This window comes from Chelmon rostratus, chromosome 1 (assembly GCF_017976325.1).
Source record: "Chelmon rostratus isolate fCheRos1 chromosome 1, fCheRos1.pri, whole genome shotgun sequence".
In the NCBI taxonomy this organism is placed as follows: domain Eukaryota; kingdom Metazoa; phylum Chordata; class Actinopteri; order Chaetodontiformes; family Chaetodontidae; genus Chelmon; species Chelmon rostratus.
This window is the reverse complement of record NC_055658.1, coordinates 17476895-17501327: the sequence shown is the minus strand read 5'-3', so window position 1 is coordinate 17501327 and position 24433 is coordinate 17476895. Positions and strand designations below refer to the sequence as shown.

Genomic DNA, 24433 nt, shown 5'->3' with positions numbered 1-24433 from the left:
GGAAGAAGAAGTAAAAAAATATTTGTAAAATATTTTGTGATAATTTTATGAATATTGGTTTTGCACATTTGTTTTCAAATGGGCCATAGGAAAGAGTCCATAGTGGGCCTAAATTTGAGAGAAGTTCTGGTTCAAAGAAGTAAAACAGCTGTTAGCCCGCCCCGAATGTGACGTAACGCCGCAGTAATGCATTGTGGGTACAGTGTGACAAACACAGCTAACAACTGCTAACGCTAATGATACTGTTAGCAGTCAGGTAAGTGCTGAGAGTTTGGAGAAAACCGATCAGTGTGAATTACTTTATCTCTCACAGCTACAGCGCTGGGTGTGAGATGGACCGCAGTGGCTAATGTGGTGCCAGCGCCAGACATGGTCCGCACAAGAAGCGTAGTTTGGGGCTTTTTTAAAGCCGTCGACGCAGAGTTGGTCCAGTGCTCGCTTTGCACGGATTATCTGGTCAAACAAGGCCCCACCACGAACATGCTGAGACATTTACGAGCCAAACATCCCACCGAGGCTGTCAAGATAAATAAAGGTCGTGTACCTGGAAATACATCCATTACCGGCGGTCATCGAGACATGAAGACGGACAGCGAGCAGTTCTGCTTCGGTATGATTGCTTCAATCATTTAATCGACCAACACAGCCACCAGTTGTGTTATTATTTACACTTGTGCGTTTCCTACTGAAACAACACTTATCTCTACAATCAGTTGTCTCCCATGTGCATCAAATTAAAATATGCTATTTATCTGTTCTTCATGATAAACAGTGTAGCAGTCTGTTGTAGCATATTACACCTCCTGCTTTATTATTGATCTACAATGGAATGTACGTTAATGATGATCAGGTTGTGTTAAATTAAACCAGTCAATCAAATCATGTCAGTATCATGTAAAATGCTTTACGTGCTTTATGTTAGTCAGCCTTTTAGTCTGGTTGTCATGTTTTCCCCGTCCAAAACTGAAATTATAAGAATCCTTTAAAATAGCAGGTTATCATAATAGTGCTGATTAGAATAATTAGTTGTTAAATCAAGTAATTGATCAATGAACAATTACAAAAAAGTTAAGACACTGTGTAAAACATAAATAAAACAGAATATGATAATTTGCTGATTCTTTTTGACATATATATATATATATACCTCATCAGCTTCATTGATTTTTGTAAACATATACTTATTCTGAATTTGATGCAGCAACACATTTCAAACAAGTTGCAACAGGAGCAACAAAAGACTGGAAAAGTTGTGGAACGCTCCAAAAACACCTGTTTGGAACATTCCACAGGTAAACAGGTTGATTGGTAACAGGTGATAGTATCATGATAAGTTATGAAAGGAACATCCTCGAAAGGCTCAGTGGTTCAGCAAGTGAGGATGGAGCGAGGTTCACCACTTTGTGAACACATGATTGTATAAAAGATGTTACTACATGAGCTCAGCAGCAACACTTTGTAAAATGGTTGCATTAACACAGTTCATTTGCAAACGATTGCATGCTGTTTTTATTTACATTTTACACAAAGTCAGTAAGTTAAGTTGTTAACTAAGCAACAATGCCAAGTGCAGTATTTGCCTTAAATTGGGTTTTAGACTGTTGGTCTGACAAAACAAACTATCTGAAGGTGTCACATTGGGCTCTGAAAACTTGTGATGGATTTTTTTTTTACGGAACAATTAATTACTTTAAAAACAATACATTAATAAATGATTAATAATTAGTTGTAGCCCTAAGTCTAACTTTGTTTTCCTCATAGTGGAAGTGGCACTGGAGGACGGAGACTCTGACAGCCTCACCACGGGGAATGATGCTGACTTTAATTATGCTATTAATGGCATCCTGGAAGCCGCACAACGAGGTCCAGCAGAACAAATAACACATGAAGAGACGAGTGATGATCGTCCTGTGAGACGTAGATGGAATCAACGGAGCTTGATTTGGAGGCACTATGAGCGCTTGGACAGTTTGGCTGCTGCTCGTTGCCGCATTTGTATGAAGAAATTGAAGTGCTTTGAAAGCGGCAGCACCGGCAATCTGCATCGACATATGTCAAAGAGACACCCAGAGGTGTTCTCTCAGCTGGTGGCCGACGGGCAGAACCCACCACCATCCCACTCCTCACAGGGGTCAAATGTTAACAGTGACTCATCGACACCACCAGAGACTGTTGGGAAGACAGAGAAGAGACCGTTTTCAGGTAATGTTTTCTGGTTCACTGCTGTTTGTCTGTGTAATCTTGCTGAATAACAGAGGAAGACATTAAATTAAAATATGATATCTATCTGTTCTTCATGATAAACAGTGTAGCAGTCTGTTATAGCATATTACACCCCCTGCTTCATTATTGATCTACAATGTTTAATGTTTATTTAATTCAATTAACACAGAGATTGTGATTGTGACTCTGACCAGAGATTTGATGCCACCTTTCAGTATTTGTCAGTTCTTTCTGTCGGTTTGTTTACTCTTTGCTTTTTGGTTTGTACCAAAGAGTGGCCCCGTTTTATCAAATTAACACTGGTTTGAAAAATCATTGAGGTTTGCATCATCGTGGCTAGAGTTTGACCATACAGTTAACATAAGGTTATATAATTCTCTGTGTAAATTTCCTTTGTACTCCTACTGGAAAAGAAATAACTATGAACATTATTTAAGTACTCATGTACTCAACTGCTCAAGTACTTGTGCTGTCACTTGATTTCCTCAGTTATTTTGAGAAAGCAGTTTGGTATCTCAGCAGCCATAATCGCCTAATGTACATTTAGTGGATTAATTTGATAATTTTCTAAAGTTAGTAAATAGCAAGTATTTGGTCATCAAGACATGAAAATTAACAGTGAGCAGTTCTGCTTTGGTACAGTTACTTGAATCATTTAATTGACCAACCCAGCCATCATTAAACATGGTGTGTTTCCTACTGAGACATGTCAAAACCTCTTTTAAAAGTGTTCTTGACTTCATCTTTTAAACCCATGTTACCCACCATCAACCCAGTGTTCATGGAGAGACACTGCTTTGTCTCCACAATCAAATGTCTCCCATGTGCATCAAATTAAAACATGCAACAGTCACGGCTGAGTATCTCTTTTTACCTTGATAAACATAAGGCAGTGTAGTCAGTCTGTTAAAGTGTATTACAGCACTTGCATTATTATAGGTCCACAATGGAATTTATCTTGATGATGATCAGATTTTGGTAAATTAAACTAGTCAATTAAATGCATTATGTTAAATGTCTGTCCAAAGAGGACAGCGGTCAAACTGCTTTATTGCTTTTTAGCCTGAACATCATGTTTCTCCTGTCACATCTGAACTTAAAAGCATCCACTAAAATAGCAGGTTATCATAATAGTGCTGATTAAAATAATTAGTTTTTAAATCAAGTAATTCATCAATGAACAGTTTTGATTATAGGCTAAATCATTAGCAAACATGGCAAGTATTTGCTTCTCAAATGGGAGGCTTTGCTGCTGTTTTTACATTACTATAAGTTTTAGGCTGTTGGTCAGACAAATCTGAAGGCGTCACATTGGGCTCTGAGAACTTGTGATGGATATTTTTTTTTACATTTCTCTGAGACTTTATTCATTGAACAATTAATCAGTTATTTAAAGAAGTTCTAAGAATACATTAATAAATGCTTAATCATTAGTTGTAACCATAATTGTAACTTTATTTTCCTCATTTAGTGGAAGTGGCACTGGAGGACGGAGACTCTGACAGCCTCACCACGGGGAATGATGCTGACTTTAATTATGCTATTAATGGTACCCTGGAAGCTGCACAACGAGGTCCAGCAGAACAAATAACACATGAAGAGACGAGTGATGACCGTCCTGTGAGACGTAGATGGAATCAACGGAGCTTGATTTGGAGGCACTATGAGCGCTTGGACAGTTTGGCTGCTGCTCGTTGCCGCATTTGCATGAAGAAGCTACAGTGCTTTGAAAGCGGCAGCACCAGCAATCTGCATAGACATATGTCAAAGAGACACCCAGAGGTGTTCTCTCAGCTGGTGACTGATGGGCAGAACCCACCATCATCCCACTTGTCACAGGGCTCAAATGTCAACGGTGACTCATCGACACCACCAGAGACTGTTGGGAAGACAGAGAAGAGACCGTTTTCAGGTAATGTTTCTGGTTCACTGCTGTTTGTCTGTGTAATCTTGCTGAATAACAGAGGAAGACAAATGTTAAATGTTTATTTCTAAACACAAACCAAAATAAAATATAATATAAAATACAACACAAAATAAGCAGAATCTTTATTTAAATCAGTTTGAACAAGATTGTGAATCTGACCAGAGATTTGATGCCAGCATTCAGTTTTCAATGCTCTGTGCTATGGATGCAATTTGATTTGTAACAAAAACTATTGAGGTGAGACACCCAGCCCAGGTTTTATCAAATGAACCCTCTAAGTTTTCATGTCCTGAATTTCAACATACAATCATAATGAGGTTATATAATTCTCCCTGGAAATTTGTTTTATACTCCAACTGGAAAAAAGTAACCATGCACATTATTTAAATGTGCAATATCCAAGAATATGATGCTACTTACATGTATTAATCACTTTGTATTGCCGATGTGTGAATGGATCGTAACATAGCTTTTAAAAAGTAATTTGCAAACGGCACGCTGGTTTTTATCGTGGAGCCAATGGTCCGAATAAAATATAGGAACATAGCAGATGGAAACATGATTCTAAATATGATTGTAGTTTATATTCCAGCATTCAGTGGTCATTTCAGTGTTCAGTCTTGTGTATGTCATGTCACTGTTTTGGCCAATGCTCAGAAGAGTGTAAGCAACAGGATGCTGACTGCAGTTCACTTGAAAGCCTGGGTGTCATTGTTAATAAGGCTTTCCTGAATGTTGCACAGAGCACCGTTTGTCTTTAAACTCTCAAGTGCTGATGTTGTCATTTAATTTTCTCAGCCATTTTAAGCAAGTTGGTATCTCAGCAACCATGATCACCTAATGTGAGTTGAGTGGATGAGTGTGCTGCATGTTTAGAGTAAATAAATAGCAGTTATTTTAGGCTAAACATGTGGCCTTATCTTCCCCTCTTCTTCCAGGTGATTTTAAAGTTTCAAGAGCGTCTGCAGGAGAAAAGCGCGTGCTGAAGAGGGAGCGGGAGCTGATAGAATCTCTGAGGAGAGCCCAGAGGGAGGAGGCCCGGGCTCTGGAGCATCAGCGGGAGCTGCTGGAGAAGCTGCGTGCAGCGGATGCCAGGGACGCAGCTGCAGAGAGGGAGCAAATTGAGTCATTGAGGAAAGTACAGCTGGAGGAAGCCAAACACTTGAGCAGACAGAAAGAAGAGCTGCAGAAGGAAAAGGCAAAACTGCAGAAGAAATGGGAAGAGCTTCAGAAGGAAAGAGAAAAACTCCTCTTGTTTTCCAGGGAGCAGCAAGCCTCCTGATTCTGATACATGACAGGACTGCATTGTTGCTGTTCTCACTGATTTCAGGTTTTCTGTAAATGCTTGAAAGACATGATGATGTAAAAATGTAAACTCTCCTTTAAGTAAACTTTATTTAACAAAAAAATCCCATTGCAGTCCTGTGTCATTGTGTGATGTCCTGATGTCACTGTGGCATCAGATGAATAGAAATTTGATCCAGGACAACCCCCCCACATTCACTCATAACTTTATATCATAGAGTAAAAACAAATGCATTTCATCTCACTCTTCAAATCTGCAGTATGGAATCAGGCTATTTGCACTTGCAGTAATCATAAGTATATCTTATCATTCAAATGCGTAAATTGGCAATCAAATTGGTATGCTGCCAGTAATAACTGATCCATCAGAGGCTATCATATACTTACAACTGAACCGATTCATGTTTTCCATCTGCACGTTGTCACTGGTGTGATTGTGAAACTTCACTGACCTTCAAACTTGAATTAAGTCTCTTGCAGAGACTAGCATATTCATTATAAGAGGAGCAGTATCTGTGCTGATAAGATCTGAATGCTAAACTGGGCACAGTTGGCCTCATTATTCTTAAGGTATTTGAACTCAAATGTCATTTTGATAGCATTTCAAAGTTTAAACCAATGTAGATTTTACAGTTTTAATTTTGGTTAAAATGTTTCTATACTGCACTGCATTATGGGTCATCAATAAGAGCACAGTCTAGGCAATGCGATTAAAAAGAGAAAAAGAGAACCTTTTGAAGAAAGTTATACTCCTGCATGCACACTCATCTGTCTTCAACAGCTCTTCAGTCCTTCAGGCCCCTAATCAAGGAGTTAATGATTAATAGCAGAAATGTCTTCTGAAGCTGAAAATGTTTATAAGGTGGTGGTGAGGTCCTGTTTCTCCCAAGTGACTGCAGTATCGTTTCTGGAAATCCAATTGAAAGTACCATTTAGTTTTACAAATGTATGGCTTGAGCACCAAAAATCAAGTTATATTCATTCAGCTCCAGTGTATTGGTGTGGTGCTACAACTACAGCTACAGCTACAACTACAACTAAGACACATACTTAAAAACCTCAGGAATATAACCAAATCCAAAGTTTGATTAACAAGCTGGCAAAGAAGAAAGCAGATACAGGACCACACATCTAAGAGAAGATGCGTTTCTGAATAGCGCAGTAAACCTGAGTTAGAGTAGTATTTTAGCACAAGATCACTGTTTGACCAGGTGGGTTAATCTTGTCCTGATTGAAAGTATCTGAATGTGTAGACACCACACGTGGTAAATTCAGTAGATTTTTTTAAAGTGGGTGTATTGACACTTTATATCTAGTGAATGGCTTCTGTTGCATCCTTGGATTAAATTACATCCACCTTATTTGCATGAAATGTACAACGACGCATGCGCAGAAAATATAAGGTTGTGTCCCCCAGAGTTTAAGTTCTCAGGTAGGGCTCATTTGCAGCCACAGCAAGCCCCACCATCAACATGTTAATGTGTGTGTGTGTATACGTCGTTGATGGCTAAGGATAATATTACGATCATGCTGAGGTTACATTTATCCGTCTTTAAGACGAGGAGGCAGCGCCTCTTCGCTGCTATAACGCGTATCCTGCGAAGAGGCGCTGCCTAATAGGCTGAACCCAGGGATCGGCTTCAGCGGAATGACGTGCGCTCCCGTGTCCTGTATCCGTGCGGGAAGATGGCTGACAGCGGCTCCGTGGCAGCGAAGAGATGCGACTCTGGCTCAGTGTCCTGTGTGAGTATGGAGACCATCTCGGCCCTGACGGAGCTGGAGGACCTGGAGAGAGTTTACCAGCAGCTCTGCGTGCAGGAGGTTTGTATAAACGACTGTTAACGGCAGGTTGACGTTTACGCTACACTCATTGTCGTCATCCACGTCAACTTCCGGGACGCTGCTGTCCCAAAACACTGCTGAGGGAAATAACTAAACTTTGATAAATTATGACCACGTAATAAACTAGTGACCAGTCTTTTCCTGTCAGGCCAGAGCTACTGTCTACTAGTTAATAGACAAGGCGGAAAACAGGGATAAAGTTAGTATTTTATCTGCCAGGGCACAAAACACTTCACAACACCTAGCCTCATCTCACATATACATCCCCGAGAGTTTTTAATTTTGGCCCCAGAAACGGTTGGTTGTCGTGATTTTGACTCTGCAAACTTTCTCTGAGGGTGTTAGGCAGCATGACAGCCGGTTGGTAGTTCATGGGTCCCACAGTTAGTTTCAGTTGATCTGTTTTGAAAGATATGTTAATGCCGCCGCCATTGTTAGACCATCCTGAAGATACACGCCTTGCTGCCGCGAAGGACGCATCTCATGTTTACAGGCCCCCCCTTTTTGATGATTAAACGTTGTTCCATTTTTAGTAGGGAAACATATGAGAAGACCAACAGACAACCCACTCCGACCTAGAAATGTCACTCAGAGTGTATCCATCTGCACAGACTGACATGACTGCTCCCACTTTGCAGCACAGCCAAGACCTGTACACCCTCTCTCAGCTCTGAGTTCATCCATTATGAATATCTCTTTGAAAAGATAGGTCTTACTGACTGATTGGTATATGTGAGGAGATCTCGACGCTCTCAGGACCACAAACCCGGTTGATTAAATGAAGAACTGTGGCCGTGGCTTAAAAAAATGACAAATCATGGTCCATTTCTGCAAAGTAAATGGTAATGTTGCGTCCTCATGGAGGGATTTTATGCATGTTTTGTGTCATTAAGCACAACAAGCAAAGAAAAGAATTATCATTCAGAGACTTCTGAAAAGCTTACTTGACGGATCAAGTAACATATGAACCGAGGCTCCAGAAGCCTGAATTTGCAAAGATGTGTTGTCCTAATGTGGCTGTGTTGATGGAATTGTTCACCGTATCTGAAGCACTCTTGAACTACTTACACACCACATTTTCTAATAATACACATGTCTCTTTATCCTATATCAGACCTCTACATGCATAGCTTTGGTTTCTTTGAATTATTCATGCATTTTGAAAGAAAATATGAAGCCAGTTAAGAAAAACTGACATTTTATCATGCGAAAATGTGTTGAAGTTGTAGTGTATATGGAATATGTGTATTGTGGAAAAAATCTAAATAGACTTAATAATCTTTTGCTCAATAGATGTTTTGTTTTCTCCTCTAATGCAGAAAGAAGTGGAGGCTGAGCTGGACAGATTGGTCGGCCAGGAAGGGACCATTCATACAAAGATGCTGGCGCTGCAGAGGATGGGGTACAGTTTGTACAAATTAGCGTGGTTTCAAAAGCACGGGATGGTCGTCGTTTATTTGAGCTTCGGCCACTACAGCCGGTGTTCTGCAAACTGTCTCTGTGCTCCACAGGCCCAACCTACAGTTGATCGGAGGAGACGCCAGTCAGCTGTCAGGCATGATCACATTTACCTGCAGCCTGGCTGAAAACGTCAGCCGCAAAGTCAGACAGCTAGACCTCGCAAAGGTAAACACATACACTTCCAGTATTACGTCTTTCAAAGATACAGCATCAATTCTGCACTGCCAGGGATATAATGTGATGAATTTTTCTTGGGATTTTGTGCGTTCATGTAATTATTGATAACATGCATGTTGGCACAGTGTCAAAAAACAACAAAACTTGTCATTTTCAGCTGTTGCTGTTGGTTTGTTTTCTTTTATAGGTTGCATTTATTACAATAATGTTGTAATGCATCACATACACTGATCTCTTGTGTATATCTTATCTTTTTTTTGCAGACACGGCTGTATAACGTTATCCAACGTGCTGATGATATCCTGGATCTGAAATTCTGCACAGACGGTGTGCAGACAGCTCTATGTAACGAAGATTATGAACAGGCTGCTGCCCACATCCATCGATACCTCTCTCTGGACCAGTCAGTTATTGAGCTGAGCAGGCAGGGAGAAGAAAGTACGAGTCCTCCAGTTCTCTGTTACAGTGCATTGCTCAGTATGCATTCTAATGCTGCAGTGAAAGTACTGTAATCATATTTGATTTGCATTTTTGCACAATTTTGACATTGAATTTGTCACATCATTATAGGATTGTAGTTATTCCTAAAAAAAAATTACAAGTATATTGGAAAAGCACCAAACATTTTGCGCCTGTGTCCTACCAAAAGATTTCACACTTTTCTCCCTACACTGTAAGTACCAGCATAAATCAGCACAATATATGTCTTAGCTTGCACTGTAACACTGCATCATGTGTCCACAGGCAGTGCTGTGGATGCCAGTCTGATAATGCTTCAGGAGGCAGAGCAGAAGCTGAAGGTCATCGTTGCTGAGAAGCTGGACGAAGCTGTAGCAGCAGTCGATCTCGCTCAAGTGGAAAGGTTTTTCAAGATCTTCCCTCTGTTGGGCCTCCACCAGCAGGGCCTCGCCCGCTTTGGCCAGTATCTCTGCAGTCAGGTCAGTTGTGTTTTTGGTCCTGTCTGTGTGCTTTCCTGTCTGAGTGTATCTCAAAAACGTAAATAAACTTTTGGTGGAAAGTGACTTTCTGAACAGTTGTTATGTTTATGGTGTGGATCCAGGGATTTGCAGCACTTGATTCAAATCATTTTGGCACATATATTGCTTGAAAGCTGCTTTTCTATTTAAATAACAGATTTAGAGAATTGTGCAGCCTTGGTTGATATTAAACACATTTTCTGAGTACATCCTATTATTTACTTTAGTAAAACATCTGCACTCCTGACTGTTCGTTGCATATAAATTTGATGTAACCAATAACTTCCTGATCCGTATCCTCATGTTGCAATCATTGTATTTGGTATAAGTGTGTCAGCTAAATGCTAAAATTAGTTCTATAAGAGCTGTTAGTTTAACTGATGTTATGATCAGAAAGAGAGTATGAATACAGATCTCTGTCTTTTTTGGTTTGTTGTTTCGGCTTTTTGGTCAGACATAGTGAGGATATTTCTCATTTTTTTCACACAGCTTGCCTCCAAAGCTGAGGAGAACCTGCTCTTGGCTACAGGAGGAGACCTGGGCGAGAAGAGAGCACCGCTGGTGTTTGCAGACACTCTGACGCTGCTGTTGGAAGGTGAGAAAACAGCCCTGGTACACTGCCTACACATGTTTTCCTTGCTTGGAGTGGCCTCCACTAAGGTGTCCATGTTTGTTTACAGGTATTGCTCGTGTTGTTGAGACCCATCAGCCTATTGTAGAGACGTATTACGGTCCAGGCCATCTGTACACACTCATCACTCACCTGCAGCAGGAATGTGACAGACAGGCCCAGAAAATAGTCGACAAGTTCATCCAGCAGAGGGGATACCACAACAAGGTGTGTATGACATGTGAACTGCATGACTGTTTTTACTGCGAGTCTGTGCTCACTGTGAACTTGTGTGTCTCCTGCAGTTTCAGATTGTCCAGAGCAGCATGATGAAGAGCGTCCCTGGGGAAAGGATCGAGCCCAGGTATTTCTGTTTGTCTCAGTATCATCCTTCTGCTCCTCTATGTTTGTCTCCGTGGTGATTTTGTTTATAACATCTGACTTCCATGAGCAGGGAGCTGGACCCCGTACTGACAGAAGTAACCCTGATGAACGCGAGGGCCGAGCTCTACCTGCGCTTTTTACGTCGCCGCATGCTGGCTGACTTTGAAGTTGGGGATGCTCAGAGCGTCACACAGGGTAGTTTTATATTAACATGTGGTGATGCATACACTGATGCCTTTTTGAGATGTGGAGCTAAAAATCCGTCAAATCAGTCCAAAATTGAAAATACTTGTTTTTCCTTCTTTTTTGACAGAGCATCAACAGAATGTGGAGAAGCTACTGAAACACTGTTTGCTGAGCAGGACAATGCAGGAGCTGATTGGCTACTATATTCCAATGGAAGAGTACTACATGAGAGAGTCTGTCAACAAGGTAATTTACCCTCTGTTTTATGTAGTGTTTGTACAGTATTTGTATATTTGACAAAATAATCTTAAAGAGGAACTCGACCAATTTTACACATTAAAATCTGTTTACATGTCCTGGGGAGTACGACTGCCTATGTTAGAAAAGAACGAGCTGTGGGCGATAAATTGCCTCAAGTGATGTCACTTGGGTCAACGTCAGTTGGGTCTGAATACTACAAGGTTGAAAATGAAAAAAAATCTGAGGTTGTGGAGTTAGAAAGAAGTGGGCTCACCAAACCTCTTTAGTCCGCTTCTCATCTCTGCTAGAGGGTACATTAGCCGCTACTAGCATAACGAACCCATATCTCTGACTAATTTGAAAGCAATTGCATTTTGGGTAATTTAGGCACCAGATTTTGACAAGGAGAAAGAATGTGTGGACTGAAAAAAGATGATTTTTCAGGTTCAGCCACATTGATTACTCAACTTACTTCCAGTGGTGATTTTTGTGTCTATCATGAGTGTGACAGTGTTGTAGGAGCGCAAAGCTAAACTGGTGAAACAAGTGAGTTACTAGCTTTTCTGCAGCTTTCAACTGCATTGCATAGTCCTCACCAGTGACTGGAGGTTGCTCAGTTGTCATGGAGATACAGTTTATTTGTCATCACATGTCACAGATCACTGGTCTTATGCAACTGATAGTTCCAGAAAAAGCAAGTAAGTGGACGTTGAGTGAAGCTTACTATGACATACTACTCTTTCCAAGGTCAAGAATGAAGCTTTACACTCAAATGTATTTGTGTAGTGTAGTGTTGGTTATTTGAACCCAAGTGTATTCTTCAGATTCAGCTGTGGTAACAAGAATATGCTGCAAACTACTTACCTGCATTTTATTTATCAATGTTGCACACTCTGTGTAGGCGGACTTGATCTATTGCATGCAAGGCTTTATGCACCAAAATTTCCACATCTACATGTAGTACAGGGTGACTTAACTAAAGGAATTGTCCATGACGGCCATCAATCTTTAATGATCCGTACCTCTAAGAGGTTTTCAGTTCACTATTTATTCCAAAACCTTTAAAACAAACCTCACAGGTAGTGTTTGATGTTATAATGCAGCATTGAAAAGTACTGAGAAAAATGCAAATACTGTGATGTTTTAGATGCTTAATGCAATTATAGTTCTAACAAATACGTTTACATAGAGATATAAGCTGAAAAAACAATGTGACCTATTTAAAGAACAGATTTGAATATATGATAGATGACTTGCACGTAGTAAACTGAAATTGTTATTAATGCTGTTGAAGTAATTCAGGTGTTGACATGTGGTGTTAACATTTAGGAAAATAACACTGTATTTCACTTCTTAGATATAGTATTTCTTCATCGGAACTTTAAATAAACTGAATGTTGCTCCTCAGGCTGTTACTATGGACACATATGAAAAGGGTCAGCTGACCTCCAGCATGGTGGACGACTGTTTCTACATTGTGAAGAAGTGCATCAGTAGAGCTTTATCCAGCTCCAGCATCGATTGCCTCTGTGCCATGATCAACCACGCTAACTCTGTGCTGGAGTCTGACTTCAGGTGCTCACTCTTTCACCTTCCAGTTGACAAATTCAACACTTTTTTTCTTTTATTTCAACACTTTTTCACGTCTCATACATTTATGCGGGCCCTTCCTGTCGCGTCTCTCTCCACCTGTCAGGGAGGTGCTGTATAATAAGCTGCGGCAGGGCTTCCCAGCTACGACGTTTCAGGACATCCAGCGTGGCGTCAGCAGCGCGGTCAGTCTGATGCAGAGCAGCTTACAGCAGGGCAAGTTCAACACAATGGGCATCGAGAGCGCCGAACACGCCAAGGCTGCATTTCTGGTAAAAGACAAGCACACACACACAAGCACACACACACATACACGTATCCCCGCCTCACCCGCAGCATCTGATTGGCAAGAATTGTTTGCAGGCTATGACAAAAATTAAACATTCAAGTCTTTTTGTATAAGGCTTGTTTAAAAATGAGCAGCAGTGATTTAAGTAAGGAATCAAATGCATGAATACTCTCCTCTTATTTAAGTGAGGTAAGTAGTGCTTTAATTTTTAAAATGGCTCTTAGCTTAAGGGAGCGCTACCTCAAAAACCTTTTAACCCGTTTGTCAAAAGGAAAATTATAATCAAGAAACACTCAAAGGGTTTGTAGCCACCAGCTTGGGGGACTGACTCATGCTGAACCAGCCTGTAAGAATCCTTCATTCACACTCTTTTCTTTCTATCTCAGGTGACTCTGAATAACGTGGAGGTGTGTAGTGAGAATATCACAACTTTAAAGAGGAATCTTGAGGTAAGTTTCACATCTTTGCTCGCACTCTGCATCTCTCCTATTCATCTTATAATAATGTATAGATTTACTCTTTGGTTGTTTTCCCCCTGCAGAACGACTGCTCCAAGTTGTTCAATCAGGGCACCGGCTCTGGCGAACAAGCCAAGATTGAAAGCTGTTTATCAGACCTCATCAACACATCCACCAAGTTCAAGGATCTCTTACAGGTATGGTGGTGAGTTCTTATAGGGTTAGTGTGACAGACCAGTATCCAGAGCAGCAGGAAACAATGTGTAGTTTATTTATTTAATGGGAAAGTAGGTGGTACAATCCAATTTTCTTAAGATTTGGTCATATTTTTCCTAAATAAACGTCTAATTCAAGGAGATGACTATTCAAATCACTGGTGTTAAATCATCTTAAAGAAAAAGCATGAAAACATGACTTTCTAGTATCTGAGGTCTGTATCGGTATGTAAATTAGACCCACTCTTAGTAAAAGTGTCATGCTCTGATGTGGTTATATTTCACAGGAGGGCCTTACTGAGTTAAACACAACAGCCATAAAGCCTCAGGTCAAACCTTGGATCAGCAGCTTCCTGTCCATCTCACACAACATAGAAGAGGTAATGTGTCAGAGAAGTGAACAGAAATAAATCAGAGGTCATGAAACATGTTGCTGTAAATGCTGGTGTTCCTCACAGGAGGAGTTTAACGATTATGAAGCCAACGATCCCTGGGTGCAGCAGCTCATCGTTAACTTGGAGCAGCTCATGGCTGAATTCAAGGTATCTTGTATGAGTAACATTTCAGCTATGACTCCAGATATATCTGAATTCCTCCCTCCTATTTTTTGTAAACTTCTCTCCATCTCCTCACCAGACAGCCCTCTCTCCTGTCATCTATGACACACTGACCAGCCTGATGACCAGTTTGATATCTATTGAAATGGAGAAGACAGTCCTGAAATGCTCATTCAGCAGGGTGAGGAGCCGTGTTCGGCCACAAGGTGGCATCGAGCACCCTGTGCATCACTTCACATCACATCACTGACACACATGGTGAAAAGCCTCCAGCAATGATTTATTAATGAGTCCAGAAAGGCCTGCAGGAGAGGATGCTTCCTCTTTGCACGATAGCATCATCCTGTTTTGAGCTGCGTGTTTACAGGAAGCCTCTAAATAAACAACATGGGGTCCATTCACTGTTTCTGATCTTTTCGTTGCAGCTCGGAGGGCTGCAGTTCGATAAAGAGCTTCGATCTCTGGTGGCGTACCTCACCACCGTGACCACCTGGACCATCAGGGATAAGTTTGCTCGTCTCACACAAATGGCCACCATCCTCAACCTGGAGCGGGTAATTTAGATCATTTTACACACACGGAATATACATCAGTATAAAAGCTTATTTTATGTGTTTTTATTTGAACATTTGTGGCACTCGGGTACTCGTACTTTACTGGAGAATTTGCATTTTGTGCTACTTCATACTTCTACTCCCCACCCCATTTATCTTACAGTTTACTAGTTACTTTACAGATTAAGATCAAACAAGATGCATTGTTACAAAATAACAATTGACAAGATGTAAAATTAGTTGAAGTAGCTCCACCTTGAGAACTCCAGGTTATTTTGGGGTCTGTAGATGCTGACCATGAAGTCACAACATCCCCTGTCAGGCCTTTGTTGCAAAACTGCCACAAAAATACATAAATAAGTAGTGAACAATGATAATGACACATTAATGCATGAATAACACTAACCAGGGGGTTAGGGGTGATTTTCTGCATTATCATTACTTTTGATACCTAAGTCAACCCCAATTCCAAAAAAGAGTTCAGTTTTTTTAACATTCCAGATTTCAAAACAGTTGGGACGCTGTGTAAAATGTGAATTAAACAGAATGGGATCATTTGCTGATCCTTTTGAACACAAACTCAATTTAAAACAGCACAAAGACAATATATTCAATGTTTTACGTCATCAGCTTCATTGATTTTTGTAAATATCTGCTTATTCTGAATTTGATGCAGCAACATGTTTCAAACAAGTTGGGACAGGAGCAACTAAACACTGAAAGTTGTGGAACGCTCCAAAAACACCTGTTTGGAACATTCTACAGGTAAACAGGTTGATTGGTGACAGGTGATAGTATCATGATTGGGTATGAAAGGAGCATCCTGGAAAGGCTCAGTGGTTCACAAGCGAGGATGGAACGAGGTTCACCACTTTGTGAACTCATGATTGTATAAAGGATGTTACTATATGGACTCAGGAACACTTTGTAGAATGTTGTCAGTGATCACAGTTCATTTGGAAATTTTTTTATTCAGTTTTTACACATCTTACACAGCGTCCCAACTTTTTTGGAATCTGGGTTGTACATTTAGCAATTTTTTTTTTTTTTCACAGTGTGGTATTGCTGTTTTTTCTACTGCAGGTAACTGAGATCTTGGATTACTGGGGCCCAAACTCAGGCCCCCTAACATGGCGTCTGACCCCGGCGGAGGTGCGTCAGGTTCTAGCGCTGCGTATTGACTTCAGAAGTGAAGATATCAAGAGGCTGCGACTGTAACTCATGAACCAGTGTGCCGGCTATCAGCGGTTGCCATGCAGTACCCACCCTGTGATGCTTGTCACTGAAAAGCTTTGCGCAATCCAGGTTTAATCCATGTTTCTGTAAATGGACGTCGGCAGGATGCTGACATATGGCTGCGGATTCTTTTTGTCTGAAAGGAAAATGCTCATTGCTCAACCTGAACATTTCAGTCGTGTTTCTGGAGTCTGCCTTCTGCTCCACACCCGGCTGATGTCAGTCAGAGTTACAGCTCAGCTTTTAGAGGCATGGTTTGTGGTTATGTGGCAGAAATGGTGAGCTATTTGATATGAATGATCTTTTTTTAAAAAAAAAAAAAAACCCAAATCTGACAATATTGTGTTTAATGTGTAATTAAAAAGTGTAACTGTGTCACAGTGGGAGTTCCAACCTTTTAACCTATAACTGGAAACGAGGACACACTGGGACTGAGGAGCGCAGCTCTGCGGCTGTCAGTGAAACAGAGCAGTAATGAACATCATACCCATTAAACTGACAGAAGCAGGTCAGACAGCTGATCCAGCCTAGTCATTCAATATATGAATAGCTCCTTGTCTGTGATGATGGAACACTTTTAACCTAATAAATTGAGAGCCACTGTGCAACGCCTCTGATCCCTGCCATTCGCCACATTTCACGAAGTGCTGCCCTATTGCCATGCAAGACCTGTTCCCAATCTTTTATACACATTTCTGACACTAAATACAAAGCTGTGTTCACCAGGCAATGAAGCATTAAAAGTGGTCCATTGTCATAATTTTCAGCCTAATTTCCTTGTCTAACCTTAATTCTCTGCACAGATTAAAGCTGGTCAGGGTGTATTTAAACTTCTGCAGAGAGGACAGCTCTGCGATGGTACAGTTTGTCATCAACCCTCTTTTCCAGTGTAACAGACTCAGACGACAAATGCAGGAATAGTTAGGAAAAGTGTGGCTTTAATGTAAACACAACATTCGATTGGCTCAGCACAAACATTCCACATGAGAGCAACCAATAAACTACCAAATAGGATGGGGTGCAGCACAAAAACATTCACAGTAAAAAAAAAATCTGGTATAATCATAATATATATACAGTACGGTGCTTTTAAGGTGAAATGGAGATAGGATATGAGGACTGATATGTGATAGATAAGAGTATACAGGGATGGGAAGATGAGTTTCTGGGTGCACAGGTGAAAATGGAGAGCTGTACTTTTTCTCTGTGAAAAGAGAAACGTGACAGGCGGGGGATTAATCGTTCCCTGTTTACCGATCAGGGGAGAAGAGGGTCGAAAAACCCCCAACTCCCTAGACAGAGGCTGCCTCAAATGATATTGTTCTCCTTGTGCAGTGTTCTATTTCTACACAGATTCACATCAAAGGGTAAAGCACCACGCAGAGAACAGGATGTCATTGGAGGGCTGCTTTCTACCATCTGAACCGTAGACAGGTATCGGTGTTCCCCCAGTTTTTCATGACAGGAAATAAATATGTGGCACGGGATTTCAGGAGGTAGGAGGAGGCATGTAGGGCATGAGGCTTAAATAAATAAATCATTCGATGATAATAAAAGGTTATCTCTGTTACTTAAATAATATTAGTTGATAGTATGAACATGAGCTTTATGATTTATGATCCTAATCCCCTCTGTCATTGTCAGATGGTTGGCACCGATTTGACGTTTTGTTTTTTTTTTGAGATATGATTGGCTGATAGGCATTTCCTCACGCTACAGGAGGCCAATGGCAACGGGCAGCCACTCTGAACAGAAGAATCTTCTCTTTCATTATGTTTTAAAGCAAAAGAGAAAACAGAGAGTGGAACAGACCTGCAGGCTACTCAGTCATGTGTGGGTCTGAAGGAGAGGGGAGCTTTGTCCCTTCTGACAGTTAAAATAGCCTCCTTCACAACCATAACCCTCAGCCACGAGTTCAGCACCTCCCCGACAACGTCATCATCTCCACCTTCATACACACAGCAGCTCTTCAAACGGAGCACAACAGGCTATATTCAGTACAGATATAAATGCCTCGAGACTCGCACAAAAAAATGTCACATAAAAGATGGGACAATATTCCACACCGTGGTTGAAAGTGGCATTGCACACTCCTCGCATTGCTTTTCTGGGCTTTGAGTTGTGCAAAACAAGGCTCCAGCTGAATATACCCCCGGTGCTGCCGCTTCTGACCTCAACAGTTGTTGACACAGTCATCAACAGAACATGAAACATTCAGCTCAAAAACACATTGTTATAAGACAAAACTGGGGTTGTATAGTGAAATCAAAATAAGAGGAAGGGAACAAATCATGGCAATAATCCAGTGTGGTGTCTGACGGCAGCTCTTTGGGTCCATTTGGACGTGTAGAATTACATATTTATGTGTTTAAGTATCATCAAAATTATCATTATTAACACCTCATACTCTCCATGACAACCTCTGTGCTTGGCCAGGCCTCAGTATAAGCCACACCCTCTAAGGTTGTTTGCAATAATGATGTCAGTGACGGCATCAAACACTACCTGGATGTTTCCTGTGTCTGTGGCACAGGTCAGGTGACAGTAGATCTCCTTATTGGGAGAGCGGTTCTTACTCTCAAACTGAACCTGAATATATGCAGTAGCATCGTCATAAGTATTAGCACCTGGAGACAAAAGGAGGAAACGGAGAGAGGAAAGAGCATGAGGGACCAACGTTCATCACTGATCGTGAAGAAGCTCTGCCGGGAAATGAAAGTCGGGGGCTCACCTGTGTATTCTGGAAAACAGATCGTCAGCGGTGACTTCTTGATCTTCTCAGCGAACAGATCCTTCTTGTTGAGGAAGAGGATGATGGAGGTGTCAATGAAGAACTTGTTGTTACAGATGGAGTCAAAGAGCATGAGCGACTCATGCATGCGGTTCTGTGGGAAGAATAAATACGTGGTTAGTGTCATAGTGAGGAGAGTGCCTGGTTTAGAATAGCAGTATGTAGGGTTACAACAGAAGGCCAGTGTGGTAACTGTATATCACTTTGTCAACAAATTACTGATGTTTGGCTGATTACTTCATGAGGAACAGATCAATAGCAAAGTGCCTTGCTGTGGGTAAATGTTATGATTTTATAGGTTTATCTTTCAGAGGTTTTTATTGCATATCAATAAGAAACAGGAAAAATCTAAATCTAAAAAAATCTGATTTTTCCTTTTGGGCTGTTCCCTCCATTTTTACTGTTAAAGGACATTTTTCATTATTCAAATCAATGGTCGAAGGATAGAAGGTGTTGTACAGATTATGAAAGTGAATTAAATCAATTAGCATTGTCAATCTGTAAGTATCAACCTGTAACATGTTTTTCTTTTTGGGGCATTTTGCCTTGAATAGATAGATAGCAGTAGAGATGCAGATGGGAACTGGAGAGGGAAAGAGAGAGTTACAAAGGTGCAAAGTGAGGATATCAGTGCAACAAAAGTTCCTGTTGATGTTGCAGTTATATCATATGTATTCACACCATTATGGACACCCTGATATCAGCCTTTAACATCAGTCAAATCCCCACCATTAATTGTGACTCAGGCTAAATTAACCAAGTTATACTTACAGTTGTTTCATCTTCGTGGAGCACCTGGTCATATCCGCTCAGAGCAACGCAGAAGATAATGGCCGTCACGTCTTCAAAGCAGTGGATCCACTTCTTCCTCTCTGACCTCTGACCTCCCACGTCAAACAGCCTGGGAAAAAGTGAAAGAGGTCAATACAGACACAGAGCTGTAAACCCTGAACCCAATCTGAGACAAAATGCCAACAACAAAGGCCAAGTCATCATGAGCCACGACGCTGCAGTGGCTCCACGTACGCTACCTGAAATGGAGGTTTTTGAAGGTGAAGTGGGTTTCGACGATACCAGTGGTCTTCACTCGGGTTCTCAGGATGTCCTGCTCTGTGGGCTGGTATTCTGCTGCCCCGATCCGGTCTAGACTGTCCAGGTAACTAATTACAAGAAGAACAAAGATCAAGAAGAATGTGGATTAGATGGCAGGTGTTTTTTTTTGCAAAAAGGGGCTCTTAAAGTCTTCTTGCTCCACTCACTATTGAGCAGAGTCGTTGAGTTGGTATTCCCGGGCGCGGCTGAAGCACTCCTGTGTCCCAGCATCGGCCCATACACGCTTCATAGCAGTAAGAAGCTCTGCAGAGTACGGCTCTGTGTCCTCCATACGGCTGACCACATCGCAAACCAGCTTAGCATCCGCCTGGACAAATACATTTCATTAGATCAGGGGACAAAATTACATCTGTTCATTCATTATTCATCACCTGTTGTAATGGTAGTGTTTTTTTTTATTATTATTATTAATACTACAAGTCAATTACAACATCAAATATATCCAAAAATGAAAATGACAATTCAATTTTCATGTGGGGACTCTAACTAGACGTCAAACATATATTGTGATTTATACCAACATGAGAAACAATCTCCTGATCATTCTTAAATTCGTCTGTCCAAAGAACCCAGTCCTGCATTGGCACTGTCACATTTCAAGGACGTATAAATCAAATCTCAGTTTCTTGCCAGTCTGTAGGCGAACACTCAGCTGGAAGGTGAATCTAAGACTAACTTTTCTGTCCTTGTCTCCAAACTCAATGCCCAGGGAGTCCATGGCTCGGAGGATGGCTGCCAAGCTCTGGATGGTGTTGCTATAGACCACAGGCTTATACTGCTTCACGTCATCCCCAGAAAAGCCATCTTCATGGATAATCCTGCATGCACAGACAGATATTACACACAAGCATGGGCTAGACTAGAAAAAAGTCCCACATATCCATATGTTCCTGCAGACCCAAAGAATTGTTTTTTCACATTAAAAGGTCCACTGTGTGTGCCAGGTTCTCTCTCTCTCCTTCCTACCATCTTTACCCAAAATGCATAATGGGATGGGAATTGATCACATTCTCAGTCTGTGATCTGTAATTGGTCAGTAATGTGATATCTAAGCCATTTATAATTTATGATGGTCAATGGAGTGGAATCAGTCAGAGGACTAATCAATCACACCACACAGGCCTCGACTGTTAGATTTAGTACAACACAGTTTAACTCTTTATAATCTGGCCAACATTAAATTACCCATCAGCGCTCTCTCATCCTGACCTCATGCACACTGAATCTATAAAATATCAGTCATAACTTCCTGAAACTGACCTGCAATCCACATTTAAATGTCAGCAGCTGCTCTTCACCTCCTTTATGATCAGTGAACTTTGATGAGGAGAATAAATAAGGGATGATAAGGGATTTACGTATATTCATCTCATCAATGCATGTTATGAAAAGATTTTTTATACGAGAGGTTGACCATCTCGACTAACATCAATCCAACAGTGCAACAGGGCCAACAGTTCAAAACCCGAAGGCATTAAACTTACTGTCATGAAAGGCAAAGCAGGAGAGCAAGGAAAAGCATCAAATCCTCACATTTAAGAAGCAGGTTTTGTACTTTTACCAATAGAAACGACTAAAATGATCACTCCAGCATCAAAATATTTGCAAATAATTTTCTGCCAATCAACTAATGGATTATCAATTAACAATGTCAGCTCTAAAATAACTGTTACTATTGTTCAGGCGTGAGTCGTGTCAGGAACTTGGTGGTCTGCCAAACATTTTCCTGGGGGAAACCCTAAAAGAGGAGGTGTTTTTAGTGTGTGCCAAATGCATATAATCAGGGCTGATAAGTGAATGGGCCTCACAGGCCAAAGACAGAAGTTAAAATTAATACATAGTTAAAGATGCAAATTAACAATTACATTAATTATTGATTAATCTGCAGGTTATAGTCTTGTTTAAACTTTTGAAAAGTAGTTCAAAAATATTAATCACAATTTCCCAGAGTCCAAGGTGACATCTTCAGATTTGTCATTTTGTCCAACCAGCAGTCCACAACATGAGGATATTTTAATTAATAGTCTTTGTACTGGCTGTCTTTGTTCATAGGGAACAAAGACAGTCAGTAAATATAGTCAATAAAGTGAATTATTGCCACTTTTGCATAAGAAATGACAATTAGCAATTAATAGATGATCAAAAAATAGCTCTAGATTAATTTTTAATTTAATGGACCAATCATTTCAGCTCTATATGAAGTATGTGCATCCATAAAAACTTAACTGACCAATCACAGTGTCCGAAAACAGAAAAGTGTAAAAATAGACACCGCTGCCCTTTCTGCAGCTGCAAATAAGTTAGTATACATCACCCATCAACGATGTTTCTCCTTGTTTGATTCATATAATCCATATGCCAGATCTACTTAAGTGCGTGCATATTATCAGCTAGGGGACTCAATAATCATAGGTCACATTTTCTGACCATTTTAAGGTTTTCAAAATTTACTGTTTTTTTATTCACTCAACTACAACTACGTCTAGTGTAGCTTCACTTTCACTGCACTCACGAAGCTACCGCAGCCAGGCCTGCATCAAACAATATAAAGAAACTCTCTGCCGTTATTCTATGAGTGGACAAATCAGGGCAGGGCACACTAAATTTACCCACCAATACTTAAAACTTTATGACTCACAGTGTGTAGTAAAACTCATCCAGCCGCTGCCTGCTTGGGCTAAAACAAACCCTGAAAAGGGTTTCTCAACACTATTTGGCCCAGTGTCTTGTGTTTAGGGGAGAGCAGTGAATAAATGGACAGGCAGCGACCACAGGGAGGGTAACGAGGTGAAGGGAAGAAGAGGAAGCAGGGCATGGAGGGAAGGAAGGTGGGAGGGAGAGAGAGAGGGAGGGTGCAGTCAGTGCATTGCAGGCCGGGATGCGCTGAACAGGACGGAGAGGCAGAGAGACGCTCACTGCTACCCACAAGAAGTGGTAGAGATGTTTCACAAGACGAAATATACAATGGACGGTGCGTTTTCAGGACTGAAACGTCTAGAAACTTAACTAAGAGGTTTAGGGGAAACAACAACAGTGATTTAAAACATCAAAGAGTGATTTAGCTTAGACAGGAGAAGGTTTAGATGTGGTTTTAGAAGCCATATTTCTGCGTAAATCCGCTTTATAGGCAAAGTACTCCCGGCGATATCGGGCACTTAAAGCCATTAAGATTAAAAGCAGAGGTATTCACTAATGGAGCTGTAGTGACCTCAATGTAATTCACACACACACACACACACACACACATGCGCGCACACCCGCGCGCACAGAGGAACAACACCCACATATCCCCTGTCGCACGCTCCCTGTAGTCAAGTAGAACCCTCGTTAACTACATTTCAGCACCGAGGCAGTGAACAGCACCCTGGGACGCACCGGTGCGGCCTCCGCAGCCTCACTGTCGGTCTGCAGGAGGTGCTCGAGTCACCGGCACTCCTCCGGGGCTACGGCCTCTCGAAACATGGCGGCTCAACCTGCCTTAGCACAGATAGGGGAGGCGCAATCTCGGGCCTTTTACTCTGCCTGTGCCCGAAGAGTGTTCAACTTGGAAAAAAAAAGACACACTTACTTCATCTGTTTGACGATGGTGCTTTTGCCGGACTCTCCGCCGCCTGTAAAGAACGGAGGGCAGAGTGAGAGCCGGCAGTGAAATCAGTACCACGGAGAGCACCTCCGCCCCATGCAGTCCCACCACAAGCAAACCGAGCCGTGCCGCGCCGGGGCGCAGCAGCCCCGCGGCCGGGGAGGCTCTTCTCTTACCGAGCAGAAGCAGTTTGACGTCCTTGGCGGCGACCATCCCGTCCTCTTTCAGGTTTTTCTCGATGGCCTTGCTCCGGTCCAGAGCTGCGCGCTCCTCGGCGCTCAGTGTACATCCCATGTTTCCAGGCGAATGAGCAATCCCGTCGTCTCTCCTGTCCGCCCTGTCCCTCGCCGACTCTCAATCAGTGCGTTTTCTCTCGCTCGAGCTCTCCTCCCGCGCTGTCTGCTACAGCATTAGGCCCGGATTGAGGGCAAAACAGAGCCGGGATCCCGAACGGTCTTTTCTCCGTGACTCTGTATGTGTCTCTCTCGTTCCGTCTCTTCTCTCAGAGGGGATTGGGGGGTGGGGTCGTTGTGCTCGAGCCTGCGGGGTTGGGGTTGTTGTTAGGTGGGGAGGGGGGCCTCGAGCTCTCTCTCTCTCTCTCTCTCTCTACAGGGCGGCGCTGGTGATGATGACAGCGAGCGCGAGCGATTTCATCGTATCTTTTCACGAAGGCAGGCAGGAGGGGCGCGAGAGGAAGAGGAGGGAAGCAGGGCTG

The 24433-nt window shown here is 41.8% G+C and overlaps 3 protein-coding genes across 3 annotated transcripts; 2 read left to right on the top strand and 1 right to left on the bottom strand.

Annotated features, from left to right (window-relative positions):
• The first annotated feature begins 221 nt into the window (after positions 1 to 221).
• On the top strand, positions 222 to 5541 carry LOC121608238 (zinc finger BED domain-containing protein). The gene is made up of 4 exons (XM_041939443.1): positions 222 to 610; positions 1762 to 2202; positions 3695 to 4135; positions 5089 to 5541. Exons 1-4 carry the CDS (start codon positions 370 to 372, stop codon positions 5430 to 5432), a joined length of 1467 nt encoding a protein of 488 aa, XP_041795377.1. The 5' UTR covers positions 222 to 369; the 3' UTR covers positions 5433 to 5541.
• Positions 5542 to 7106: 1565 nt separating this feature from the next.
• Positions 7107 to 16982, top strand: cog4 (component of oligomeric golgi complex 4). Its single transcript, XM_041943460.1, has 19 exons — positions 7107 to 7276; positions 8617 to 8699; positions 8809 to 8923; positions 9199 to 9373; positions 9680 to 9873; positions 10402 to 10507; positions 10593 to 10750; positions 10828 to 10886; positions 10977 to 11101; positions 11220 to 11338; positions 12741 to 12907; positions 13029 to 13194; positions 13598 to 13660; positions 13753 to 13866; positions 14172 to 14264; positions 14343 to 14426; positions 14521 to 14622; positions 14867 to 14995; positions 16079 to 16982. Exons 1-19 carry the CDS (start codon positions 7142 to 7144, stop codon positions 16211 to 16213), a joined length of 2322 nt encoding a protein of 773 aa, XP_041799394.1. The 5' UTR covers positions 7107 to 7141; the 3' UTR covers positions 16214 to 16982.
• A 188-nt stretch (positions 16983 to 17170) lies between these two features.
• gnao1b (guanine nucleotide binding protein (G protein), alpha activating activity polypeptide O, b) lies at positions 17171 to 24089 on the bottom strand. The gene is made up of 8 exons (XM_041943469.1): positions 23895 to 24089; positions 23704 to 23746; positions 20812 to 20953; positions 20282 to 20442; positions 20054 to 20182; positions 19794 to 19923; positions 18963 to 19116; positions 17171 to 18858 (listed from the first exon to the last, which is right to left on the bottom strand). The coding sequence occupies exons 1-8, from the start codon at positions 24010 to 24012 to the stop codon at positions 18671 to 18673; spliced, it is 1065 nt and encodes a 354-aa protein (XP_041799403.1). The 5' UTR covers positions 24013 to 24089; the 3' UTR covers positions 17171 to 18670.
• Between the last annotated feature and the right edge of the window lie 344 nt (positions 24090 to 24433).